At 38.4% G+C, this 27,561-nt stretch overlaps 2 protein-coding genes across 3 annotated transcripts in view; both read right to left on the reverse strand.

Moving 5' to 3' along the window:
- LOC124119667 (protein wech-like) overlaps positions 1-16,895 on the reverse strand; it is a 29,720-nt gene extending 12,825 nt beyond the window's left edge. The window contains exon 1 of the mRNA XM_048397831.1: positions 16,724-16,895. The gene's annotated coding sequence lies outside the window, so the exon portion shown is untranslated. The remainder of the gene's footprint in view (positions 1-16,723) is intronic.
- Positions 161-27,561, reverse strand: LOC124119675 (transcription intermediary factor 1-beta-like). Of its 2 annotated transcripts, none has more exons than XM_048397845.1 (3): positions 27,494-27,561; positions 4,493-4,786; positions 161-4,320 (listed from the first exon to the last, which is right to left on the reverse strand). In XM_048397845.1, exons 2-3 carry the CDS (start codon positions 4,782-4,784, stop codon positions 3,473-3,475), a joined length of 1,140 nt encoding a protein of 379 aa, XP_048253802.1. In that variant the 5' UTR covers positions 4,785-4,786; positions 27,494-27,561; the 3' UTR covers positions 161-3,472. The 2 variants fall into 2 exon arrangements, with proteins under 2 accessions (XP_048253802.1, XP_046338222.2); XM_046482266.2 differs by lacking the exon at positions 27,494-27,561 and adding an exon at positions 8,945-9,002.

Raw genomic sequence — 27,561 nt, forward strand, 5'->3', positions numbered from 1 at the left:
GAATAATAAGAATACACATATATTAATAAATATCTTACCAATTACTAACATAATCATACATGATCTTTGATATTTATGAAGAACGTAATGATAAGCTTTACTTTAATCCAACCTTACAGAATATAACTTAAACCGAATAATAAAAATACACAAATATTAATATAAAATTTCAATCTTCTTGTTACATAATATGACCACATGTTTTTATATCAAACTACCGTTAAAAACCAAAAGTCATATGCCGAACGGCATGTCATTGAATGTGTACAATGTATACATATAAAGACCTTAAGAATAATGAAAATATAGCAATACATGAGCAAATGAATAAAAGAACAAGTGTTATGTGCGCTCACGGGTTTTGCGTGTACAGTATGGTTACATCGCTGCATAAGTAGGCTGTTTAAACATTAATTACATCCATGGTAGTTTGAATCATATGATTTGAACACACACAGTAATTTTTTAAAGGATACATTCATTTACATTTGATTGCAAAAATTCAAAAATATATAAGATTGACAACAGGTGCACAAGAATTACTTTGCTTTCACGAGCCCGATTATGTGTAACTTTAATTTGCTGAACCAATGTATGAACGTTATTATATTATATTTTACACTATTTTAATATACACCATATTGTTTTATTGTCTAGTGCTACATGATCTAACCTAACTATAATAATAACTTCACTTGTTACCTTAATCAATAATGCCTAATTTAAAATGTTGATTATATTCAAAGGACCTAAGCACATAGAAGGCAATAGAAAACAGATAAAAAGGAATATAGTGAAAGAACATACAATATATATGAAGTGAACATGTCTTATCTTAAAACAACCAAGAGGAGCATCTATTAGTGGCCAGTCTTTCTTCGGTGTAACTGATCAATGAGGTACCACGAATAAAGGCCGTTATTTATACCATCGTACTGATGTTTTTAGAGGTCATGATATGGTCGCATGTTCAATTATAACTAAGTTAAACAATACCTACACAATACCTATCTGAATTTAGAGATTACCTCGCAATTTTGAAAGACATGAGTATGCAGAAATGACTAAAATCACATAAATAAGGTTTTCTCGGAGAGCTTGTTATCATGGAGTAATGTTTATTTCTCTCGCCAGACATTTAGTCTTAACGATTAGCACATAACGCTTAAAAAATGGATCTTGGGAATAAAGGCAACACCGACTGATTATAGACTTCGGGTGGAACACGAACGTAGTCTTAGCGCTTAATACATAATGTTTATCAACTAAAACTTGTGAATGAAAGCCGGCGTATATCAACGTCATATATCATATGACGCATTTTTGAACTATGATATGTGTATACAGCTGAAATATTGCTGAATGCAGCGTTAAAAATAACAAAACAAACAACTCCTTCGTCATTGATCTGTCCCGATAATATTTTCGGTTGTTTTTTTAAATAAAAAACAAACTCGAGATAGATCTTTCACATCCTAGTTTTAGACTGACAGTTTAGTCTAATAATAAAACAAATATAGACAATGTGAAGTACTGGCATCATTTATGTATTCGTTAGATAACAAAATCGAAGTCTGAGGGGAATACCTCTTCAAAATCCTTTTAAGGATATGTGTAAATGACTTGGGTTTAATGGTTCTTTGATCGTGAACAGTATAGTAGTTCTATCAACGCCAATGAGCCATGTCGCTCAAAACAACAATTAAATAATGCAAAAGAGAAAGGGGTTCGTACCATTCGTAATTTATTTATTCATAAGCTTATGCGATTATGTCCATTAGGCGTGCCACAACCCCGTGTTAAGTCAGATCAAATCCCCGATTAGTACTAGTTATGATTTTTGTTTCGTCAGCGCTGAACACGTTCATGGGCAACAAACTGCCAAACGACCTGTATCGCTTAGGGCGTTCCTCCTATATGAAGCTGATATGCTGTGACATTGCGGTAATACTACTCAAAGAAGCGTTATACCAAACTCACTCCTCCACTCGCGTACATGGAACTGCGTATACATCGATGACAGCCAAATTGCAACAATTACATAAATATATCGATATCAGGTTGCGAGCGTGCTTCGACCGCGTCAATCATTACTGTTACGATCAACCTTATATTACAATCCCTTATTGATACGCTATAGATCTGCAACTATTTTCGTAATTTTTATTTTTACACAATTGTATACCTCCTGTGATTTCTCATAGATACTTGCGCTTAATCTGTCACAAAGTCTTGTATACAATCTGTATGGTTCACAAGCAGGTTTTGCATACAGTAGTTTTCATCTTCCACCAGTCAATTATATGATTCATTAATCTACTATTCAACTCTAAATACCTTCAGACACTGATTGCTGCTGGCATACAGCAGATCTTGTTCATCTAGGGAGATACCGCGAGGATTCTCTGTGCCATCATTTGTGAAAACATCTCTGACAAACTGCCCCGATTCTTGAATCACCTTGTGGGCGCTGCTGTCAACATACATGATTTCTCCTGAGCTGAGTTTTGTCTCCTGTGGGAGCGTAGGAGTTTTGTCTTAACTGGTCACATGAACAATGTTACTGCCCTTCCCTGACTATCACATTGGTACTTCTCGTAACATGAATGTAAAATTGCTTCCTTGCCACACCTGTGTAAGTAGTGTCACTTTTATCTCCATTATGTCAACAGGAGTCAAACATGGTCTGTCACAGTCTATCTTGCAACATCACACACGTGACTTAATAACTCTGACACAGTAAACTTTTTGCAAGGGAGGAGACCTCCTATAACTTAGCTCTTCAATTTGTCTGTCACGTGTCAAGAGAGCGCTGGATGATACTGGTCTCTTGTCCTCACTGTCTTCATCTGTGGACGCCACATCCATAAACTCATTACATACCTAACATGTAACACAGTGCCCGAACATTAATACACAACATATACACAGTAAACGACAAATACACAATGAGGATAATACCTGTACCACGACACTGTACCAGAACATTAAGTACACAACATATATACAATGAAACGATAAATACACGACGGGAAGCTATGGAAAGGGAATTAATGGTTGGGTAACATTTGGCTGATTGACAAAGAAGCACAGCCACAAAACAAACTACAGTTGACACGTCTTCCGGTTTTCAACACAAATAACTTAAACGTATAGAACATTTAAGAAAAAGGTCGAAGTATCACAATGTGACATTAAGTCTGCTATGACGCGTCATGGTGTCAATGGTTAGCACGTTTTGATACTACGACACACAGTGTAAATTCCCATCTTGCAATCTTTACAAAATAGTTTGATCTTCTCATCTTCATGAAATCTGATGTGCACAGAAAGTGACTCAATTAAATATTTAACGTCTTATTCGTTATACTCCAGAGAAGTAAAATGTAGAATAGTAAAAGGCACCAGTTTAGCAGATGCCTAACGTAGTGAAGTTGTGATGTAGATTCTAACAGCTCTGTCAAGCAGGTGATCACCTTTTAAACAAAAAGGAAAAATTAAATATGCCCGAACGATTCTTAACATCACCAAGGTTTAGGTTATTCAGTGTCAAAAATATTTCCTCATTCTGTCTGAATGAGATCCTGTGTCGGGTCGGTCTCTTTACATCCTTTTTCAATATTTTAATTTGATCTGTAGATGTAATATCTGCTTGCTTATATAGGGCATACATATCTTCATCGCAGTCTGATGTAACAGCATTGGTTGTGATCTTTATCTGTTGTTGGTACATCTGAAGGTCAATCTCCTCTGATTGGATGAACCTGTTCCAGTTTTTAACATTGTCCTCCTCGAATCTGTCAACCTGGTCGAGTAGGAGTTGTTCTTTCCTCATAAGATAATGCACAGCTTCCCTGCGAACTTTTTGTATTTCACATCTCACAGAACTGGCATTTTCCGTTATCTTTTTTATTGAAGATTCTGCAGATGAAATATTGTCAGTTTTGAGTTTCATTTTGTCCTTCAGCTTCATTGTTTCTTTGGTCATGTGTTCTTTCACTAGTGTGGCCATACTATCTATGGTAACAACATCATCACATTTCCTGTGGTTTATGCTGCAGCATAAAGTACAAATTGGAATAGTACAGTCTTTACAAAAGAGCTCTATCTGTTTGTCTCTGTGGATTTTACACATGAAATGTCGTTTGCATTTTCCTTGGCCCTTCTTAGATAAATCTACCACTTCGTGATCACTAGACAATGACATATTCCTGTGTACCTTGAGGCATCTATCACAGAAGCTGTCAGAACAAGTGGCACACCAGGACGTAGCAGGAGTAATCTCCCCTTCTCTTTTGCAAACCATGCAGCAATCAATACCTATATAGCACAAAATGAATATCTGAAAGTACTGTAATAACGTCTACGAGAGAAAGAGGAATATATACCAATGCTTTTCAAACCCTTTCCTTCATTAGGTCAAACGTTACAATGTAGGTATATTAGAGATAATTGCAATGAAAAGGATATAAAGAATCCTACGGTAGTATACCTCGGGCCTCTTCTCCAAAGTCGTCCATTAGCCCCTGTATGACGTGGCTTGGTTTCAGCTGACTGATCCATTCCTCTACTGGACTATCAGGGATGGCAACCTTCGTCATTTGTCTACAGGAGGGACATCGGATGGACTTAGCTTGCGTTGCTTCAGTCTGTGTTTTGGTGTATTTCAGAAGACAGCACTTACAGAATGTATGATTACACTGAAGTGTGGCAGGGTCTCTGAACACCTCCGTGCAAATGCCACAGGTGAGGTGGTTGTCTGTCAGCTTCTTAGCTGTGGCCATTTCTGATGGAAAGAAATTAACTGATTAGGCTATAACTTCAATACAAGTTTGTTCAAAAAATATTTTTGTTGTGGCATAAGCCCTAGTTCTGTTATTTTAAATATTGTCTCCATCATTTATTAATTTAATAGTCACCCCTTCCAAAAGGTAATGCTTGCTGACATCATAATTACCTTAAACAATACAGCAAATAAATCAAATCAATTTTATTCCTATTTTAATCTTGATCGATGAACTTAATGTGTTATTACAATGGCATCTCACAGATTTGTGTTGTATGCAATGGTTTACTTTGTCTTGGCCATTGTATCAGCTTTGTTCTTTTTGCAAAAGAAAGCTAGCAGCCGGTTACAGTTACACTGACATATTTGGACGGTATGACTATGTTACTTTTCTCCTTGAATATCACTGTCTAATAATATAACATGTTACATATCATTATTAACGCTCATCTACACATTTCACAGAATCATAATAAACGTTTCGTGAAGTGATCCTATGATCTTGGCTGTACATTAAATATCAATTTCGTTGCCCAAGGATCCTTCGAGGCCAGTGATGAAAACTGGTATTCAATGCATAATGCTTCTTTATACTCAAGGAACGGGTAGGTCTACCATAGTTGTAATTTTCAAACACAGCAACAAAAGAGTAGGTTCCGTTTTCCGGATACCTTCCGGAAACCTTCCCCCAAAATTGTCAAAATTTGTGGGGTGCATCTTGTTCAAATAAGTATGAAACATATTAAAAAATATTTGAATCCCGAAAGGTTTCCGGAATGTACCTGGGAGCAAATTGTCTTCCTGTTTTGTTTCTGGTAAATAATGTTAACCTGGGCATATCAGATAGCTGTTGTAATATTCTGTGACATTTTAGTTTTAAGTATCCTCTGAGTGTACCACTAGGCTACAGACGCGCCGATAAATCACAATGCTTTTAAAGAATGTCTTTTTCATGTAAATGGATTATAAATATCAAAATATCATTTGCTTGGTAGTAGTAACATATTTTAAGGGGATTTATTTGCTATAAATACATATTTTGGTGATTATCTGGTTCTCTTACATACCCCTATACACACCTCCGTGTCATTTCAGTTCCGTACCACATACCTTTATTACATTAACAATTGATAACTGAACAAGAAAACATAGGTTGCTAGAAAAAAAATCGATTCCTCAAAATGTATTCACAACATTGAGATGATGACGGTATACCACAAATCATCAACGAAAATATTTATAAGATTCGAACGAATAACATTGTATGTGGAAATTTGTAAAGGAAATCTCTCGATGAAAGCTATCGTTTACTGATTGGAAATTGTAATGTAATAAATATTTTGGGTGGTAAATTACCCTAATGAGGTATATATATTCAGGTTTATAGGAATGTCACTCCCACACAATTACATTTATGTTATTCCAGCGCATACTTTGTACTCAGCAACATCTTTTTACAGTAGTTGATGAGATTGTATATCTTCTTTTTTTTCTGAACGAGCTTTGAATATTAAAGCTTGTTAGTTGTATAACGCGACACTAAGCAATATTCCACCTCGATGACGCGGGTAGAGTTATCCTTCTTGTTTGAAACAGTTCTCGTGTTCATACGCCAATATGAACCTTCGAGAGGGGCACGATTCTATATTCGGCATAACTCTAATATGCATATGCATAACTCACAAATACGTGATATATACAAACTTATTGATACGTTGTTTTCGGAAGTCAATTCACATATCACACATAGTTCAGCCAGAGACCATAAAACAGAGGGACATCCCTCCAGCCGCGAAACCGTCAGCGCTACGGCTTGTACTGCGCATCACAGCGGAAACGCGTTCACTGCGGTCATCGTTATCGTCATTTTTTTCTATGCTAAAGGATATATTTTAAAATATATATATATACGCTCATGTATTTCTAAACATTGTCAACATTACAACTGATACTTGTTGGTGCTCTGAAGCATATCGTTGTCATTGTATTCGATGAATGTGTTCACGCTTTGTCTTAGTCTGAGTGAGCAATAATGGCGCACATGTAAAATCGTCAAAAGTGCAGACTGTGCTTTTCTATAACTGCCACTAATTCTCAGTGAACGTCCTTGGTTACCGAGGTGTATAAAAAGAAGATGTGTTAATGATTAGTTTAGTGCCATTAACAAATGGGGCGGTCGCGAAATTTCTGATTTTGACTCCAGAAATGCAACTAAATCTGAATGTTTCTGAAATTATTTCTATTATCGGTCCTGAAATAAATATTTTTACATTCAGTCAGATTTACCCTTTTGCTTGGTACCAAAAATATTTAGGTGTTATTATTTATGATTTCAGTCATATATCTATAGTTAAATTACCATATCGAAGACGACATAACATGCATTTTGTCTGTGATTGTGATCAAAATATATCTTTTGAAACATTCTACAAAGTTTCTAATTTTTAGTGATATCGGAATTACAGTTTTGAAGATCTGTTTTTATTTTATTTTTACCATTGTATTCATCATCTCTTTGTAAGTTTAACATACCTATCAACTTTGTTTCAGTTAGGTTTCTATCACATGGCGCACTGAAGAAAACTGTACATATTTAGACGATCACTATTTATGTTATTTTCTGTAGATTTTTTCTTTATTAATCATGGCTACAATTAATTTATCTTTTTATACCGTGTTAATATAAATTATAAGCTATATGATGTGGGTCTAAACACAATCATGATCAAAGTACTACTGACTTTGTGTATTAAGACAACAATGAAATCATCATACAGATAAAAAAAATCCATTGAAATATTTGTATAATGAACTTATCTGGTGCCATGCTTGTTGAAGCTATACTGTTATACCCGAAAGACCTAATTATTCGTATTGCTGAACTATTCAAACTATTCGGCTATTATTAAATAACGATGATTACAACCGTCGTCTGCAATCGAATTTATGAGTAGCCTCCCTTTAAAAGATTATCTCCTCCGGGAAATCACATGAAAAGCGCAAGCCCCAAACTGGCATTAACTGAAAACATTTGATTACTTGCGAAGGGCATTCTCGGTCACATCAGAAGTTCATTTAACAACGCTTTTAGTAAATGTTAGATTTTGATTCATTGCAACTATTAGAATTATTTACTAGTACAGAATTTACATGATATAAAGGCAAATGTTTTTTTCTGGCTAACAGTAAAGCATGTTCACCAGCCAGTGGACATGCATATCAGCAAGTAAATCTAGCCTGGATTTATTATATGATATGAAACTTATCTGGAGATATTTTTTGTGAACATCGGGAATATGGTTAACTGTAACATCTGTCTTGCTTCAGTTTTATGTACAATTCCTGAGTTTACCGAATCGTATTTTTATGTGGAGTTCATTGCAGATTTTGTAACTTTGTTTATTTATAATAGTTATACAATTGTATCATAAAATAATACATATTTCTGATATTCTTTAAAATAGAATAAATTGTTTAATTCTTTTGATATTGGATCGGTTATGCTTTTTTCTAAACATGTCCTCGAAAACCGTTACTGGTAGACAGTCGTCGTGTTTTCTTTTCCGATCTTTTCCTTTGATTGAAACTTTTTTGGAGATATTACCGACGACTTGTTAGCGGTAACATCGCTGTTATTCTCTTCAGACCAAGAGTCATCCGAAACCAACCCCTGGTAGTAGTGTGCGAATGAGAGATGAGACAAAAATCATTGTAATCTGCTAGGAGTCGTCATTTTTTTGGATTTCGCTGGTGGTGATTGAAGCAATATCGGCTAAGGGAATGAACTCTAGCCCCGGATATGATGTTATATTGTTTACTTGGCTACCAGAATGGTTAGTTGCGAAAGTCTGTGCTTCTATTGCGCATCTGCAGCGGTACAGGGGGGGGGGGGGGGGGGGGGGGAGGTGTAACAGTAGGGTGTCGGGGTGTTACATACCAGACCGTAGCTGATGGTTTATGATAAACTGCTTCTTTATGGTCTCTGCTTCAACCTGCTGGACGGGGTTTTTGCAGTTACTTTCGTTATCGAAGGGCAATTTACCTCAAGTCTAACATATCTCAAATCTATGAGTCGTGTCATCACCTTTACGTGTTGGGTAGACTGATTGCGAAAACAGAAGAATCAAGTTATTTTTCAACAGCGACCTAGTGTTTTACCTTTACAGATACTGCAACATGGACGAGCACCCGGGGTAGACAACGTCTTACTTCCCTGTTGTCGCCTCCCTGTATTGATGATCACGTGACATGATCAAGCCGTCGGGGAGAATGCATGTGATCACGTGATACGCGTACACTGTGACGCAGTTTCTCAGATCGATTGTAAGCTATCACATTGACAGAGGATATGTAGAGAAACAAGTTTTGAATTATAACTAGTACACTGCTCCCACTGCAGCTCATATGTGAAGTTCGTTCTGAGCCATGTTCAGATAGTATGTAGGAAATATACAGTACACAGTAGAACGAATCATGTAAAGTCAAATTTATTTTGCAGTGCCCCATTGTATCACACAATGAAATCGTTTCCTGCTGAAATACATAAACCGACAGACCGACATCAGGTGTTGATATATCTGTGTGTTTTGTATGGTCAGTGATACAGCATGGTCGTTTTTGCTTAAAAGAACCTCAAAATGCAATGTACATACAATACAGAATGTTATCCTCCAGTCTTTTGATATCAAATATTTCAACACTCGATGAGTGCTGTATTTTATATATATTACCCATTGTAATTTTAATACAGCAAAATGAAGGCAAATATATGAAATGTTAACCCCAAACAAAAATTAATTTCACTGAAGTCTGCCTGTTGTTCAAATGTCGTATGTCATGTCATATTGTATATTAAGTTGTTTTCAACACTGGATCAACAGGAACTTTTTTTCAACACTGGATTCACTGGAACCTTTGTTGCTGAGTATATATTTTGTATCTATACTAACCATAGTTGCTGAATGTATAAATGTTTCATAATTTTCCACCTGGCAATCCCCCCCCCCCCCCCAAATCGTCTGACTAAGATATGGCTTCAATACGAGTGTTTAAAATGAAAACAAATGTGATGGGACTTGGTATCTCCCATGCTCTATTCTCTATTTCACACGCTGTTTTCAAGTTAACTGTGACGTCAAAAGTCATGATACTCCATGACTTACGGTTTAGGCTTGCTGTGATCTTAATAGATGTTTTCAACGATCACTTTACTATTTTGGTCTACCATATCCAGTGGTTATCCCGAGACAGATCAACAATAAGTCCCCGGTTATCGTTATCGTAGTGCAATTTACATTGATGTCGACGATATCTTAAATCCATGAGTTGTTTCAACACGATTCGGTGTTGGGTAGAATATACGCGAAAAGAAAAGATTCAAGTTATATTTCATCAATGATCTGGTATTTTGCCTTTACAAATGGACGAGCACCGGGGGTAGACAGGCATTCACTTCCTGGTTGTTGCCTCCCTACACTGATGATCACGTGACACAAAGTTGCTCGATGTAAATGTAACCGATCACGTGACGCACGATTCTCACGTGTGCAGATATATAAAATTGTTAGGGTTTATTTTGAAGAAACAAAACTGGAATAAGACGTCCAATGCTTCCCCTGCACCTCACACGTAAAGTACATTATGCGCCATGTTCAGATGATATGTATGAACAACACAATGCACAGTACAATAAATCATGTCAAATTCAAATTCTATTTGCAATGCTCCATTTCATAACACATGCAAAGTACTCGCCACGAGAAGAAATCATAACATCAAGCTTTGGCTTCAGTGAGAGAGTGAGAGGCGTGGAGGGAAGAAAGATTCCGGGACATGTACGTGTTCAACTCTACTGTTCCCTTTACATAATGAAGTGAGTGAGTGAGTATGGTTTTACGCCGCTTTTTTAGCAATATTCCAGCAATATCACGGCGGGGGACACCAAAAATGGGCTTCACACATTGTACCCATGTCGGGAATCGAACCCGGGTCTTCGGCGTGAGGAGCGAACGCTTTAACCACTAGGCTACCCGACAGCCCTACATAATGAAGTAGTAAGAATGACAACACGGGAGATTTAATTGTATCTAATGGCCCGGTGTTGCCTGTCATTACTCGTGTACAATGTAAGTAGAAGACTGTCCTCACAGTGACTTGTAGTTTCAATGACATACAAACAGATAACATTTTGCAGATAGTATGGACCGATAAAGGTAAATAAACGTTACAGGTAATATTACTTGTGAGTGAGTGAGTGAGTGAGTGAGTGAGTGAGTATTTTTTACGCCGCTTTTAGCAATATTCCAGCAATATCACGGCGGGGGACACCAGAAATGGGCTTCACACATTGTACCCATGTCAGGAATCGAACCCGGGTCTTCGGCGTGACGAGCGAACGCTTTAACCACTAGGCTATCCGACTGCCCCTCATATCACTCAAATATATTAACACTAACCTGAATATGAAACAAACTTTTAACATTTGATACCCCTTTTCCTCACATTATACATATCACCATTTGAATGTGAGTCTCACAATCATCACGTAACCCGCGGACATTCTGAGTTAAAATGGGTCCGCAGCAGCCTAAAAGGTTGTTTGAAAGAGGTGGGTAATTAGATGCCATCGTATCCCAATTGCGTAGATCGATGCTCATGATGTCAATGGCTGTATTGTCTGGTCCAGACGCGACTATTTATAAACCGACGTAATATTACTTGGCGCTGGGCGCCACGTTAAACAACAACGACAAAAAACAAACAAAACAGCAGTGTAACTGCTTGGAGTTATGCAATATGACATGGCGAAATACCGATAAAGGGACATAACTCTGATAACACTATGCCAATGTTTGCAGCACTGTAAACAATACATTTCCCACTTCGTATGAACTACACATTACACAGTACAATAAATCATGTCAAATTCAAATTCTATTTGCAATGCTCCATTTTATAACACATGCAAAATACTCGTTTCCTGCTGAAATACATTGACTACAGGCAGACAGACAAATTTATTCGGTACTTTAGGCCACCGGCCCATAATACAATGGAAATATACTGTATATATATATTTGCATGCTGAGTAGATTTAATAATGATTTACCGTTCCACACTGTGTTTCCTTTCGATGTTCATGACTTGGGAGAGAAATTTACCTAAGCCTTTTATAGTGTGTTCGTTTTCAGCTGACATAAGTCTTATAAAATTCTCAATGGAGGGAGGGGTAACGAGACGCTTGGGAAAAGAGTTTCTTCTTGCTCTAGAATACTGGTCACAAATCATAAGAACATGGAATTCATCTTCTACATGGTTATGTCCCTTTGAAAAACAGAAAGTGCAGACACGTTCATTATATGGGATGTTGTTGTGAAGCCCCAGTTCGACAGCAAGTCTGAAATTATTACATCGGAACATGGCTATAAGTCTACCGTGGTAAGAAGACATATCACAAGTAATATATGATTCCACATTGAGTAATGATTGACTACAAACTTTACATAACACGGTTTAGACAGGACTTGTGACCATAGCTCTGTATAAGTTTAACCTATTTTGAACTAAATACATAACTGACAAATAAACACTGATCTTTAATTAAGGAACATCGCCTTTTTAAGAATAACTAAATACGTGCTTCAACTGTAGATGACAATGTCACAAATGATGATTATTTCCGCCAGTGACCCCTTGGGTAGACAGTGACCTCCTGGTTGTGGTCACCTGTCACTGATGATCACGTGATACAAAGTTGCTATGCGAGGAGGAGGTGGTGTGTGATCACCTGACGCATGAAATCTGACGTTAACAGCTGGGATCTGTCAACGGTGTTGTCACCCAGCGATACTGTATCTATATTGAATATATACATAGTTATACAACTAAACATATCTATATGAGGTTATTTGGTGTTGTTTGGGGTGTGTCTGTGTGCTCACGTAACGCATGAAATCTGACGTTAACAGCTGGGATCTGTCAACAGTGTTCTCACCCAGCATAACTGTATCTATATTGAAATTATACATAGTTGTACAACTAAACTGATCTACATGAGGTTATTTGAAATTATTTATGGGTGTGGGTGTGGGAGTGGGAGTGGGAGTGGGTGTGGGTGTGGGTGTGGGTGTGGGTGTGGGTGTGGGTGTGGGTGTGGGTGTGATCACTTGACGCATGGAATCTGATTGGGATTCATCATCATTATCCATGTTATTCACTGCTTGTTAGTTTATTTCAATAACAGAAAGCACACATTTGGGGAATGGAAGTCGGTCTTTTGTGTGACAAGCACTAGCTCTAAGTGAAGATAACATTGTACAATGATGACCATGTTTGATATGACTCATGATCGGTTTCTTCATTTCACAAGTTGTGGGGTACAAATAACCGCCTCTGTTGACAAGAGGATGGAGCGTCTGCCCGAGTAGGGTGGTTCGACCACCTGGCACTCGGCATTCAGGGGATAACACAAGGTCTGGTCTGATGTCAAACCCAGTTTCACCTCTTCAGTGTTCGCTCCAGCTGAGCTTATAGTATCCAGTGCTAATTAGCATCATACTTTATAAGAACGTTACTTTTTCGATACGATGTATTTGTGACAATACACCATGTAAGCAGAGGCAGTAGTGAGTGAGTGAGTGAGTTTGGATTTACGCCGCTTTTAGCAATATTCCAGCAATATCACGGCGGGGGACACCAGAAATGGGCTTCACACATTGTACCCATATCGGGATTCGAACCCGGGTCCTCGGCGTGACGAGCGAACGCTTTAACCACTAGGCTACCAGACCGCCCAGAGGCAGTAGTGATGTCGGACATTATCGATCGAATACCTAGTTTACGATTTCGCAGCTAGGCCTGATTCCTGTCACTTGAACCTGAATAGTGAGTGAGTGAGTTGGGTTTAACGCCGTTTTTAACAGTATTCCAGTTATATCGCGGCGTGTCAGCTAATGTGGGAGGAAAGCCCGAAGTGATGCAGGTCTCAGAGAAACCCACGAGCACGGATATGGTGCTGACAAACCTAGAAACATAATCGGTACGAACCGGGATTCGAACCCACAATCATATGTTTCTGGCACCCCAAAGGGACACAACTCGGTAGAGCGAATCGCGGCGCCTTAGACGACTGGGCCACCCGTGCCCCCAGAACCTGAATAAATGTGTCTGTATATACAGATGGTGCCATAACTTCATAATATGTTTGTGCTGCAAAGTTTAGAAAACCAAACCTGTCTGTATTGTCTTACGTGTCGACTGCAGATGGTCCGTTTCTTATTTGCTGGCTTCAGAGTGTCCCCTGTCGCCGTCGTTGAACTGCGGGTTCAAAGTGCTCTCTGATTTGTCGAGGAGATCTTACTTGTAACATTGTTGGAATGCGCAAAACCCAGTCCAACAAACGAACTCAAGACAAAACGGCCCCAAACACTTGCAAAAACGGCCCAATATCATAACTGTATAACAATATTAAAATAAATTATGAATGAGTGAGTGAGTTGGGTTTAACTCGCTGAAAACAACGAGCACGGGTACCTGGTGCTTACAAACCAAGAAACATAATCGAGACAAATCAGCTCGTACTTACGGAGAATAATAAGCCCATAAGATCACATGACCTAAGGACAAAATAATAGCAATGATTTATGTTCAACAGCTATGACTTTGTGACAAGGAAGTGACATGAGTGGTGTCACCAGACTTTGAGGCGCTATAGGACGTTGGTGCACACGAATGTTATCCCTTACGTGTTCCTGAGCACTGAGTTCCGGATTCTCGGCTGGCCAAGTCAGCACCAGCATGCTCCCATTCCTTAAAGCAACCACTGGTACACCAGCTGTGCGTGGGCCTGGTGGAATTCAAACCAACGACTAATCTTATGCATCTAGTATATGAGGTGCTGCGGGGTTGTGGTCGGCACGACGTTCAAATTCATCCTACATATGATCCATGAAGCTGAGATCATAACTTTTAGTTGGCTAAGGCAGTACCCAGGTACGATAAAGAACCCCTTGCCATACAACGGATGAGGTCTGTCCTGTGGCTGTAGATGGTGCCATCCATACTAATCCACCAGGTTTCACTGTCTATGCTACACTGCTGGTTTGACTCAGCAATTTGTAAAATCGAGAATCACCCCGATTCGCTAATGCACATGAAGCCGTACCCACTAAGTTCTTCAACGTAGGCATTTTGGGGTAAGAATTCATCCCCACCAACCTATGATTGTTGTGAGAAGCGACATATTGGATCGGGTGGTCAGGCTCGGTGACTTGGTGGACTGCTTCTCATGGTTCCAAACTCCATGGATCGATACACATGATCTTTATACCAAGGAGAGCCATCATATAGCTGGAATCACTTGCTGACCGCACATTAAATGTTTGTCATCTGCAGTTATCTTGATGCTCATCACTGTCCGATGACGTTTTTTTCCTGTAGCTTGCAAACACGATTGCCAACTTTTCACCACTTAATCACCTGCAAGCGATTGTCCTAAACTCAACATTCATTTAATTATGAACTGAATCTGTGTCTTAAAGCAACGAATATTATCTGACGGTCCTCAATTTACATTTACGTCTGTGACGCATTTGGTGGTGAATGAAGGCTGACAATGACTGCTTGTTTGGAGTTCTCTCCGGATGCGTTGTTAAACTATCCCTTTCATTTAACAAACTGTTACCAGTGGTTTCTTGGAGCTCTTCGGCTATTTCTCACGTCATTCATAAGGTCAGTATGGTTCAAAAGCAAGTTATACATTACAGTAATTTACACCTGCCATTAATCAATATTATACTAAAGTGCTTTATATATTTATACTTTATTCAAAGGTAAATACTTTCACGGATTCAGAGCAGCTGACATACTTAGCTATGTCTTCAGTACGAGTTTATGAAAATATATTTCATGGTGCTAAGTATCTCCAATGATCCATTCTTGCAGTGATCATAATAAAACACACACAAACATGCATAATCAAACATACACACACGTACATACTCTCATACACACACGTACATACATACATACATACATACATACATACATACATACATACATACATACATACATACATACATACATACATACATACATGTTGCGTCCCTTGGGCATGCCAGAAACCTATGATTGTGGGTTCGAATCCGGGTTCGCCCCGATTATGTTTCTAGGTTTGTCAGCACCATACCCGTGCTCGTGGGTTTCACCGAAGTGGTAAACGTCTGTGACCTGGATCACTTCGGGCTTTCCTCCCACATTAAGCTGACACGCCGTGATATAACTGGAATACTGTTAAAAACGGCGTTAAACTTAACTCACTCACTCACTCACTCAATTACATACATACATACATACATACATACATACATACATACATACATACATACATACATACATACATACATACATACATACATACATGTACATACATATATAGAGATATATATACAGACACACATACATACATACATGTATACACACACATTTATAAACACATATACATATACACACACACAGACACACACACACACCATTTTGATTCCATGTTCAGCTACGGGTCCTGTGTCCAGTACAATGGTCTACTGATAAAGGAACATAACTCTACTATTCATGTACAAATGTGCGACGTTAGTATAAACTATCACCACTGCATGACTCTGTTCACACTTGGATCCTAGATCTCACAAACACTTGCGATATATGGTTACGTCGTTTTGAAGACACCTAACTGTACATTCAACATATGTTAACATGTTACACTTATTTCAACCTGCAAGTCAGGACTCGAGGAATGTTCAAGCTACTTTCGTTATTGAACTTCAATTTACCTTGATGTCGACTATATTTCAAATATATGAGTGGTTTTAACACCAGTCTGTGTGCAATGAATCCGAAAACAACATATTCCAATTGTATTTCAACAGACATCTATTGTGTTACCTTTACAGATACGCAACTTGGACGAGCACCCGGGGTAGACTGTTTTTCACTTCCTGGTTGTTGCCTCAGCTACACTGATGATCACGTGACATGTTTAAGCCATCGGGGAGAATGTATGTGATCACGTGGCACGCGAATCTCGTACACTGTGACACAGTTTCTCAGATCTATTGTGAGCAGTCAGCAGATATATCACGTTGTGAGAGTTTATTGTGACGAAACACTATTGGAATAACAAATACAATGCTCCCAATACAACGTCATATGTGAAGTACTGTGCGCCGTGTTCAAATACTATAATATATGAAATACACAGTACACAGTACAGTAAATCATGAAACATTCAAATTATATTTGCAATGAATCACTTTATAAATTATTCGTTTTCTGTTGAAATAAACAGAATAAAGAAGCTGTTGTGTTGTTCTTAGCAGAGAAAATGTCAATTCTAACCACAAGAAAACTGTAGAAATTATACCTTCTCATAATGCTGCAAGTCAAAAGACATTTTTCATTATGCACATGGGATCACAAATACAAACCAGGTTTTCGCAATAATCTGGTATAATAGAGGTAAAAACTCCAACCTGCCACTTAGCTGCAAAGCTAAACTTAGTCTTGTTTGCAGATAGTGCACTTTCACGTGTTCTCGTCTTTTCTGAGAGCTTCTTGTCCAAACATGGGGTCATGCGCTTTTCTGGTCTCTTTCTTCACAAAGTCCACTAGACTGTCAAAATTTACAGCTGTCTCCCTCTCCCCGAAGGTCTGTATAAGACCCCTGAACTTCTGATATTGACTGGGAGGGTAGTTTTCTAACTATTCTGTTAATATTCTCAGAGAAGTACTCTTACATAAGGCACACTTTGTATAGCATTCCGACTTTCACACAGGAAAATTGAGAAATCATCAAGTGCCAACTCACACTGAAACATATTTCTTCATGGTCACCTTTCGATTGCATAAATACTACATTTGTGATTGGCCAGTCACTGTGATTCTTTTGTTCGTCATTTTATATATGTAGTGGTTCCCGGGTTCGATTCCCCACATTGGTACACTGTGTTTAGCCCATTTCTGTTGTCCCCAGCCGTGACATTGATGGAATATTGCTAAAAACGGCGTAAAACTACACTCACTCTTTGATAACAGAGATACATTAAATAGAAGGGAACAATGAACTTTTCTTGAAAACCACTAAATTCCCCCATATATACCGTTTTGTTAATTAAATCTGGCCAAGAATCGGCATTCAATATATTGAATATCATTTAACAAACATGTCTTTCTAATTTAGATTACTATCACCCAGTGGGCGTGCAATTTTTGTGTTCTGTAACCATGCCAACGGTTTCTACCTAGCATCACGCCTTACCTTGACATTATGTAAACGGATGCAAATTACAAATGCATAACTGTTACAAATAATAAAGATGCAGTGTTACACGAAATCAGTTTTATCGTGACCATGTGTATATTGGCCAGAGAGGTTATAACATTTTCTGTTACAATATGCAAACAAGTATTCAAGGTTAATACCCACATGATACCAAAAGAATCAAAGCTAATTATTTGTTTCCAGAATGACAAGGAACAAATAAATTCAGCGATCAAGGTAAACGTCCATTATACTCCTTCAGCACATAGTTTCTCCCCACACAATATACCTGTGTATGTATCCGACATGAATGAAGACGCTACACCTTAAGCAGCGACGTCTGATGTCAGCTGTTATATAGGTTAGAGAGGTAGGTTCGGGATACGACCTCTAAGTGGGATATTCATTTTAAACTATAAACTCGGCTTGAATTCAGACTAGTGCAAGCACAGAGAGAGAGATGGAGAGAGAGAGAGAGAGAGGGGGGGGGGGGGGGGGGGGGGGAGAGAGAGAGTTGCACGTACGTCGCAATATAAGTGCAATAATCTTGAACGCGACGTTGAACCCAATTTCACCTGACCTCAACTCGTAAACACTTTTACACTGAATGACACCGACACCGACATATCAGCTGTTAATGCACGGACGTTGAATCAATACTGACTAGACGAACACAGTGTCGTTATGGTTACATCATGAATGTGTGTGTGTCGCGTAAAATATGCTTAGAAAGAAGGAAGACAGCTTGTAATTATAGAACAAAGTAACTACGCTGTTATATGGAATAATCAGTTTTAAACTCCATCATATTTCTCATGTCAACACCAACACATTTACTAGTTCTTCCATAGTTACGTCCCTTATGCAGACCACATCCCGAATCCCGGTCTAGGCTAGTACAAGCAGTCTCTCTCTCTCTCTCTCTCTCTCTCTCTCTCTCTCTCTCTCTCTCTCTCTCTCTCTCTCTCTCTCTCTCTCTCACGCACACACGCACGCACGCACGCACGCACGCAGTCCTTGTTTTAGTCCCTTTATGCCGAGCGCCAGATAGGGTAACAACAAGTACCATCTTTTAACGTCTTTTGGTATGACGCGGCCGGGGATCGAACCCCGGACCTTCCGCTCTCCGGGCGGACGCTCTACCACTAGACCACGGAGGCGGTCCCACCATGATATTAACTGACATAATGTTCAAAGAGGCGTTAAAATCAATTCAGTCTCTAACTCTGTTCCTCAACAGGACAGTAATTTCTGCCACTACTGATGACAGATAATGTATACATTTGAAGGTGCTAATTGCATTTTTTAATGAATTGATTTTCATATTTCGTCCAATGACCACCACAAACGACGTCTTACTGTTTGCAGTGGTAGTTAGTAACCACACGGGAATCGATCAAGTGTTACCTGAGTAAACTAAACACATGAAAAGGACAAATACGTGGATGTTGTTAATCAAATGCAGAAATATATCTTTCTGAGTCCACCTAAATAAACACAGGCGTCGCAATAAACTGATAAACTTATATCTCAGACATTTTAAATAATAAGGAAAGACAGGATTGAAATAGCTCATTAAACATTTTAAATAACTTAAAAATGGTTTGTGTATTTACAAGTAGTTCAATCATACTCACATGTCTCTAAATTGATTGATTAATTGCCATTAATACCGAAAGTTACAAATACAAACAACATGTCATTCGAAATTCATGTAAATGTTGATAAATTTCTATTTGTACTAAGTACTGGCATAAAAGGAAATTTCTAACAACTTAAAGTGGGTGCGATAGATGCTGAGGAGCAATGGAAACCTAGTTTATACTTCCACATGTTGTTTTTTGTGAAAAATAATTTGATTTAAAACTTTTTAAAATTTGAAAAATGAAATCGCATAATACACGAGAGGTAATGAGTATCTCGGACATCTCATCTTTGAAAAACAATAAATTTGTTTACAACATTTCAAACATGGTAGGGGCCATGTTGCTGCAAATGCATTTCTTACAGCAGTCTTCACTGAATTTGTTTACAAAAATTGAGCCAGCCACAGTTGACGTTTTACACACTATTGCAGGAATGAGTGATGGTTTAATAGAAATGATCAAACTTAACAACAGTTCTTTACATTTTCAATTACAAAAAAAAAACCGATCGGTATATCTTGTTTTGTCCCTCTGATTATTATTCATCTCAGCTAAGCGTACACCAAAGTTATTTCACTTTATGTTTCGCAATGTCTTTTTACGTAAAGTGTTTCCGTTTATAATCAACAAGCTGGGCTTTTGACAGATAATCAATGCGAATAATGTTATACATCCTCAATTCAATCTTTAAAAAAAACCTTACGAACTAACATTTGGTGATAAATCGAGACATAATGTCACAGTGGATGAATATTTACCTCTTGGATTCTACGACGAGTGACGAAACGTTCAACTTGAAAGAATCAGGGTAGAGCTGTTCTTGACCGCGATCGAGACGGATTTTCTATTGGTAGTCAGACATTTTTGCCAATCTATCCCCTCTTATGTAATCTTTCCTGATAAACAAGGGAAAACGATACTGTCCCTTATTCACTTTTTAGTAATAAACGCAATAGTGTTTCCTGTGTAGTGCATGTAATGACTATATACTCACGCTCTTGGACATACATATATCTTTATCATACAAGTATAAAAGACAACCCACTTTTCCGAGGTCACTGTGTAAATATAACTATTCGTCTCTCTAATAAAGTATACTCCGTTGACGCTTTTTGCTCTCAATTCTTCAAAACAACATATTTGACGCCATCATTACAACCATTTCTTCACTTTCAAGTGTGATTTTGTCTTCCAAATGCGAACCTCTGGACAGATTGAATAACTATCGCAGGCAATATAGCAACGTACATGCACGTATGTGTGTGTCTGCTTGTACTAGTCCGAACTGATGCCGATTTATAGTGATAGCTCACTGAGATACCATGCCGGAGTTTAACATGAATACTCCGCTCAGACAAAGTATACTGACTCCGAGCCGATCAGTCCTTGTTTTATATTTAGCCTCTTAATGTCGAGCGCCAGACAGGGTAATAACAAGTACTATCTTTTGACGTCTTTTGGTATAACGCGACCGGGGATCGGGCGGACGCTCTACCACGGATGCGGTCCTATCGCAGGAGTCATATGAGGGGATCGGGTGAAGCGATGCTGAAACAATCAGATGCAAGTGTACCTGTCCACCACTCCCTGTGTGTTCTCAACCTTTCTAAACGCACGTCAAACACAACAGTCGTTGTCCCCACAAGTAATACATTACCATGTCCGGTTCATTCAGCACTGTTTTACAAGCAGTTTGGCGATTTGCAATCAATTAAGTCTTGTATAAAGCGTATGTGTGGCTCACAGCTAGCTTCTACATGACAGAGCCATGTCTATCTATTTCAGTCAATCCCATGCAAAGGTGAATACTTTGACATGTTCATCGCTGGTAACGTAAAGCAAACCATCATCATCCACACAGATACCACGAGGACGCATAAGGCCATCATGTTGTGTGAGAACATCTCTGACAAACTGCCACTGAATCACCTTGTGTGAGTCTTTGACTACAGGCAGGATGTCTCCTGTGCTGGCTGTTGTGACACCCCGAGGACATTTCAGAGCTTAGTCTACTGTAGGGGTGTAGGTGAAAACAACTTCGCCATCACTGGTCACAGATACCAGGGATTTTACTTCCTCATCACTGAATATCAAGTTGTTATTTCTCGTGACATGAATATAAAGTGGGTTCTTTATCACACCTGTGTTGATAGATTTAAGAACATTCCCTTTCATATCCAGCACGTCAACAGAGGCACGTCTGTCCTTACCACCTGCTACTAGTTGTGAAGACTTCAGACAGGCTAACCCATAATACTTCCTATTTGTCTTCACAGTTGAGAGTAAAGAAGGTTCAGGGTTAAAGTTGATGAAAGCTATTTGTTGTGTGTCTGGCAGAGTAACAGCTGCCCGAGCTCCACCCAACTTAGCCACTCGCCTTGGACCAGTAGGAAGCCGGAGACATTTCTAGATGAGTCTATTGTTTGAAGTATAACATGCATGAAGTCTACTATTAAAACTATCCGCCACAACAGTTACCTTGATACCATCTGCAGCCAATACTGCAACATCAAACAAGCCCGGGATATTGTATCCCTTTCTGCAATACTCAAATGTTTGCAGGAGAACAGGAGAAGACATTCGGTCACACAGACCTCAAACAACCTTGACCTCCCCTAGCTGCACCTCATCCACAGATCTCCTCAGTTTATCTGTGTCATGTGTGAAGACAATGGTGGATGGTATTGGTCTCTTGTCCTCACTTGTGTCCTCATCTCTGGATGCTACAGCCACAGTCTGATATATATCATATATGTCTGCTAAACAACGTGAAGTCACAGCTTTGCCTGTGAACTCATGCCGCTGCTGAAGCATCTGGAGATCAAACTCTTGGGACTTTTACGTATCTATACGTATCTCAGTGAGTTGGTCGATACGATCCAGCAGTTTCTTTTCTTTTCTCAGAAGAACGTCTATAGCTGCCATGCGTACTTTCTGAACTTGGTCTTTCATATCCTGTGCTTTTCAATTTTCGAATTTGTTGAAGAAATATTATCAGTGTAAGTTTCAATTTTTTTCTCTTGGTTTCTAGTTTCAGTTATCAGACTTTCTTTTACAAGAGGCGTCATTGTATCTATGGTTTCAACATCATCACACTTCCTGTGTTTGATACTGCAGCATACAGTACAAATTGCCATCCTGCAATCTTTACAAAACAGTTTTATCTTCTCATCCTTGTGAATTCTGCACATAAAGCGCTGTACCTTTGGTTTCTCGTTGCTATGGATACGTAAGTCAATCACTTCATGGTCACGTGACAGCGGCATCTTCTTGTGTAACTTGAGACATCCATCACAAAAGACATCGTCACAAATGGTGCACCACACAGTGCCTGGAGTTGTCTCCCAATCTTCTTTGCACACGCTACACGTATCTGAACATAAAGCACAGCGTGTCACAAATAATGCAATTTCTAGAAAACACAACCACATACCACAACTTTGAATACAAAATTCATGCACACGCGCCATAGTTGCCAGATGTTTAAATGTCAATATAAACCAGCTCACTTCGAACTCGGGACTTGTCTTGTATAGCTCCAGGCTGTGTTTTAATATATTTTAGCAGACCGGACCTACAGAATGTGTGATTACACTGAAGTGTGGCAGGGTCTGTGAACACTTCTGTACAGATGACACAGGTCAGATGGTTGTCTGTCAGCTTCTTAGCGGTAGCCAGTTCTGGAGGAAAGAAATCCTCCAACTTAGCCTTGGCTTCAATACGAGTAAAACCATATTTTATAAGACGTGGTATGTTGAGTATATCCAATGCTCTTTTCTCCATTTTCCAGGCTCTCGTAAAGTATTTGTTGACTGTGACTTTGATACACATGACACTCTATGGCTTTAGTTTTATTGCTTCCTGTGATCATATAGGAGGGTCAACCAGAATGTTATCAATAATTAACATTACTACTTTTAATCTATTATATTCTATTGGGTATTTCGAGGCAGATCTACAATAGGTACCCAATGCTCAATGCTTGTCAAAAGATACGTCTTAAACGAGGACATATGCCGACACACACATAGAGACACACTCAGACACACATGTACACACACACACACACACACACACACACACACACACACACACACACACACACACACACACACACACACACACACACACACACACATATATATATATATATATATATACATATACATACACACATGTTGATACACACACATTAAGGAAGTGTACATTACCTGATGCCGACCATTATGTCTACATCGCAAATCTATGAGTGGTTACATACATACATACATATACACACACATACATAAAATACATCGAATACATTTAAAAATTTTGTTCCCACTGTTTTCAAATTTTATCTCGATGTATTTAATATCAATCAGATTATATCAGGATAATTCATCCTGTGCAATAATTCATTGTCGCTTGGTGTCATTGGTACTAAATTATTGCGAAGTTCAAATGCTGGATTCACTTTATCACCACTGTTTATCACTGCAAACTTGATTACATTAGTAGAACCTGTTCAGCCATACTGAAACATACAGCAGTTTGACTCCATGTACAGCTACGAGTCCCTGTGTCCATTGCGATGTTCTGAACTACTGATAAGGGGACATGACTCTAATATCCATATGCACTCCGCGACCATAATATAAACACTGTCACCACTGCATAATTCAGGTGTCACAAACACGTGCGATATATGGTTATGCCGTTTAGAAACGACCTGATAGTACATTCAACATCGTTTAACATGTTGAACTTATTTCAACCTTCAAGTCAGGACTCGAGGAATTTTCAAGCTACTTTTGTTATCAAAGTTCAATTTACCTTATTGTCGACTATATCGCATACCTGTGAGTGCTTTTAGCACGAGTCAGTGTTGCATAGAATGAATGCGAAAACAACAGATTCCAACAGTTATGTTAGTGTTTTACCTTAACAGATACTGCAATGTTAAGATATAATGTATGAAAGACACAGTACACTAAATCATGTATAATTCAAATTCTATTTGCAACTTCTAATTTCATAATACAATATATTCGTTTCCTGCAGAAATAAATAGGCTACTATCTTTCTGTAATCTGTAAGTGAAACCTTTGACAAACTAAACAATAATTGGCAAAGAAACATTGATCTTTAAAGACCTTCATATAACTAAATTTTAGTTTTAACAATAACTACACGACCATAAAGGCACAAATGGCCAAAGCTTGAATAGTGAATGAGTTTATAAAATATCTGCGTTCTTCATTTAAGTAGTATCAGCACAACACTTGACGATAGGGCAACTAAGGTGACAGATGATACTGATGCCGTGGTTGTTTTAATGTTGTGATGTTTTCGTTTTATTGGATTCATGGAATATGAAACATTCTAATACGCATACTTGTGTTTCTAACTGTATGGTTTGTTCGTTTGTATCAATAGTATTCCACTTATACTACGGTGTGTAAGCTTAATTTGGGAGGGCAACACAAAGTGATTCATGCCTCAGACGTTTACCACATTACTGAAACACATGGTGCTGACAAAACTAGAAACATGATGTTGGCGAACCGGAATTGGAATCAACGGTCATAAGGTTGTGGAGTGTTCACGGGACGCAGGTCGGCACAGTGAATTGCAGAGCAATAGACGATTGGACCGACTGTCCAGTGCGCTGGAGCTGGAATATTGCTTAGTGCGGCATTAAACAACTAACACATACAGACACACAACACACACGCACACACGCACACACGCACACACACACAACATACACACGCACATACATACACACTCTCACACGCACGCGCGCGCGTTTACCTGAAAATTACCTAATAAAGTAACCGTTAACAATTTGAAAATCGACTCACGACAGACGATGCACGACAGACGACTGACGTTTGGCGAAAGAGCAATGACATAAGCTCACTTGGTTTGTAGTTAGGTTAGCTAAACTTGCCGCTCAAAACATATTTACAAAGTTGTTGTCTTGGCCTATTTCTGATGGAAATGAATGATATGATTAAGTCATGTTTTCAACACGATTTTGTCAAGTTAGTTGATAGGGCATAGTATGCGGAAACTTCCCATGATGTATTCTCTATTTCCCATGATGTATTCTCTATGTTCATGATGTTTTCTGTATTTCCCATGATTTATTCTCTAGTTCCATGATATAATCTCTATTTCCATGATGTATTCTCTATTTCCCATGATGTATTCTCTATTTCCTATGATGTATTCTCTATGTTCATGATGTATTCTGTATTTCCCATGACGTATTCTCTAGTTCCATGATATAATCTCTATTTCCATGATATAATCTCTATTTCCTATGATGTATTCTCTATGTTCATGATGTATTCTCTATTTCCCATAACTTATTCTCTATTTACATAATATACATTCTCTATTTCCCATGAAATATTCTCTATTTCCCACGATGTATTGTCTATTACCCATGATGTATTCTCTATTTCCCATGGCGTATTCCCTATTTCCGATAATTTAACTCTATTTCCCATGGCGTATTCCCTATTTCCAATAATTTAACTCTATTTCTCATGCTCTAGGTTCTATTTCCCCTGATGTATTCTCTATCACGTGATACTCATGAAACCCCATGACGTAAGTTGTAAGTTTTATGCTTGCTGTGATCATGCCAAAAAATCAATACATCATGTTGTCAACAATTACATTACCATTTTAGTCAACTATATTCAAGTGGGTTTTTCGAGGCAAATTATAAGACGACTTGAACCCGGATCGGGTGGTTCAGCATGTGAACATGCATTAGTGTACCTCTGTATCTACAAGCCAAGACATATTTTGCATATATATATATACATAATATGTCTGTAAATTGTCGACATGAAAGTAGTTTGCACTTAATAAGCCGTGACTTGAATTTTGAACATATGTGTGTGTGTGTGTTTGCGTGCGTGCGTGCGTGCGTGCGTGCGTGCGTGCGTGCGTGCGTGCGTGCGTGTGTGTGTGTGTGTGTGTGTGTGTGTGTGTGTGATACTAATAGAATACATAAAATACCCACTGTTTTAATCTTGTCTCTTGTCGAATACAATATGTCAGTTACAATATATAGGTGTAATTGATTGTGTGCAATATATCATTTCTCTTGCTCTCATTGTTACTACATTATTGTGTAGCTGAATTGCTGGATATAATATATCATCATTGTTTGTCATTGCAAATGAACGATAGCACCTGATTACATTTTCATAAAACATTTTCAGTCATGCTTACACATAGAGCATTTTGCATTTAAATACATATACGAGTTGTGACGCACTAATAAAGGGACATAACTCTAATATTCATATGCTAAGTCCGTGACCCGAGTAATAACACGACATGTACCATCACTGATTAACTCGTGGTTTTTAGGTATCACAATAATGCCACATAAACAACAATGTGATTAAGTTTTTTCAACATACCTAATAAACTGTTTGGCAAAAGAAAATATACACATGAAAATATACAAATGCGATACCTGTGTCAAATACATCACCATCGCATAACCATTTCTTGTTTTTTCCATTTTAGCCGCCAGAATTCGTGTTTACTTGCCCTGCAGTTTAGAACGTTTCAGATGGCACACTTACTTCAACTTTCAAGTCACGGCTTATGACGTGCAACTTGCCTTGATGTCGACTGTTTTCTAATCTGGAGGTTTTGACACGATTCATTGTTGGTTAGATTGAATGCGAAAACAAAAGATTTAAGATATTTTTCAACAGTGATCTCGTGTTTTACCTTTTCAGATACTGCAACATGGACGAGCACCCGGGGTAGACAGGGATTCACTTCCTGGTGGAGTCCAC

This window comes from Haliotis rufescens, unplaced genomic scaffold (assembly GCF_023055435.1).
Source record: "Haliotis rufescens isolate VD_foot unplaced genomic scaffold, xgHalRufe1.0.p SCAF_17, whole genome shotgun sequence".
Classification (NCBI taxonomy): Eukaryota; Metazoa; Mollusca; class Gastropoda; order Lepetellida; family Haliotidae; genus Haliotis; species Haliotis rufescens.

Coding starts and splice junctions, on each gene's coding strand:
- LOC124119675 (XM_048397845.1), bottom strand. CDS start 4,784: ATGGCCACAGCTAAGAAGCTGACAGACAACCACCTCACCTGTGGCATT. Junction 4,321..4,492: donor CTTTGGAGAAGAGGCCCGAG/GTATACTACCGT, acceptor TGTGCTATATAG/GTATTGATTGCTGCATGGTT.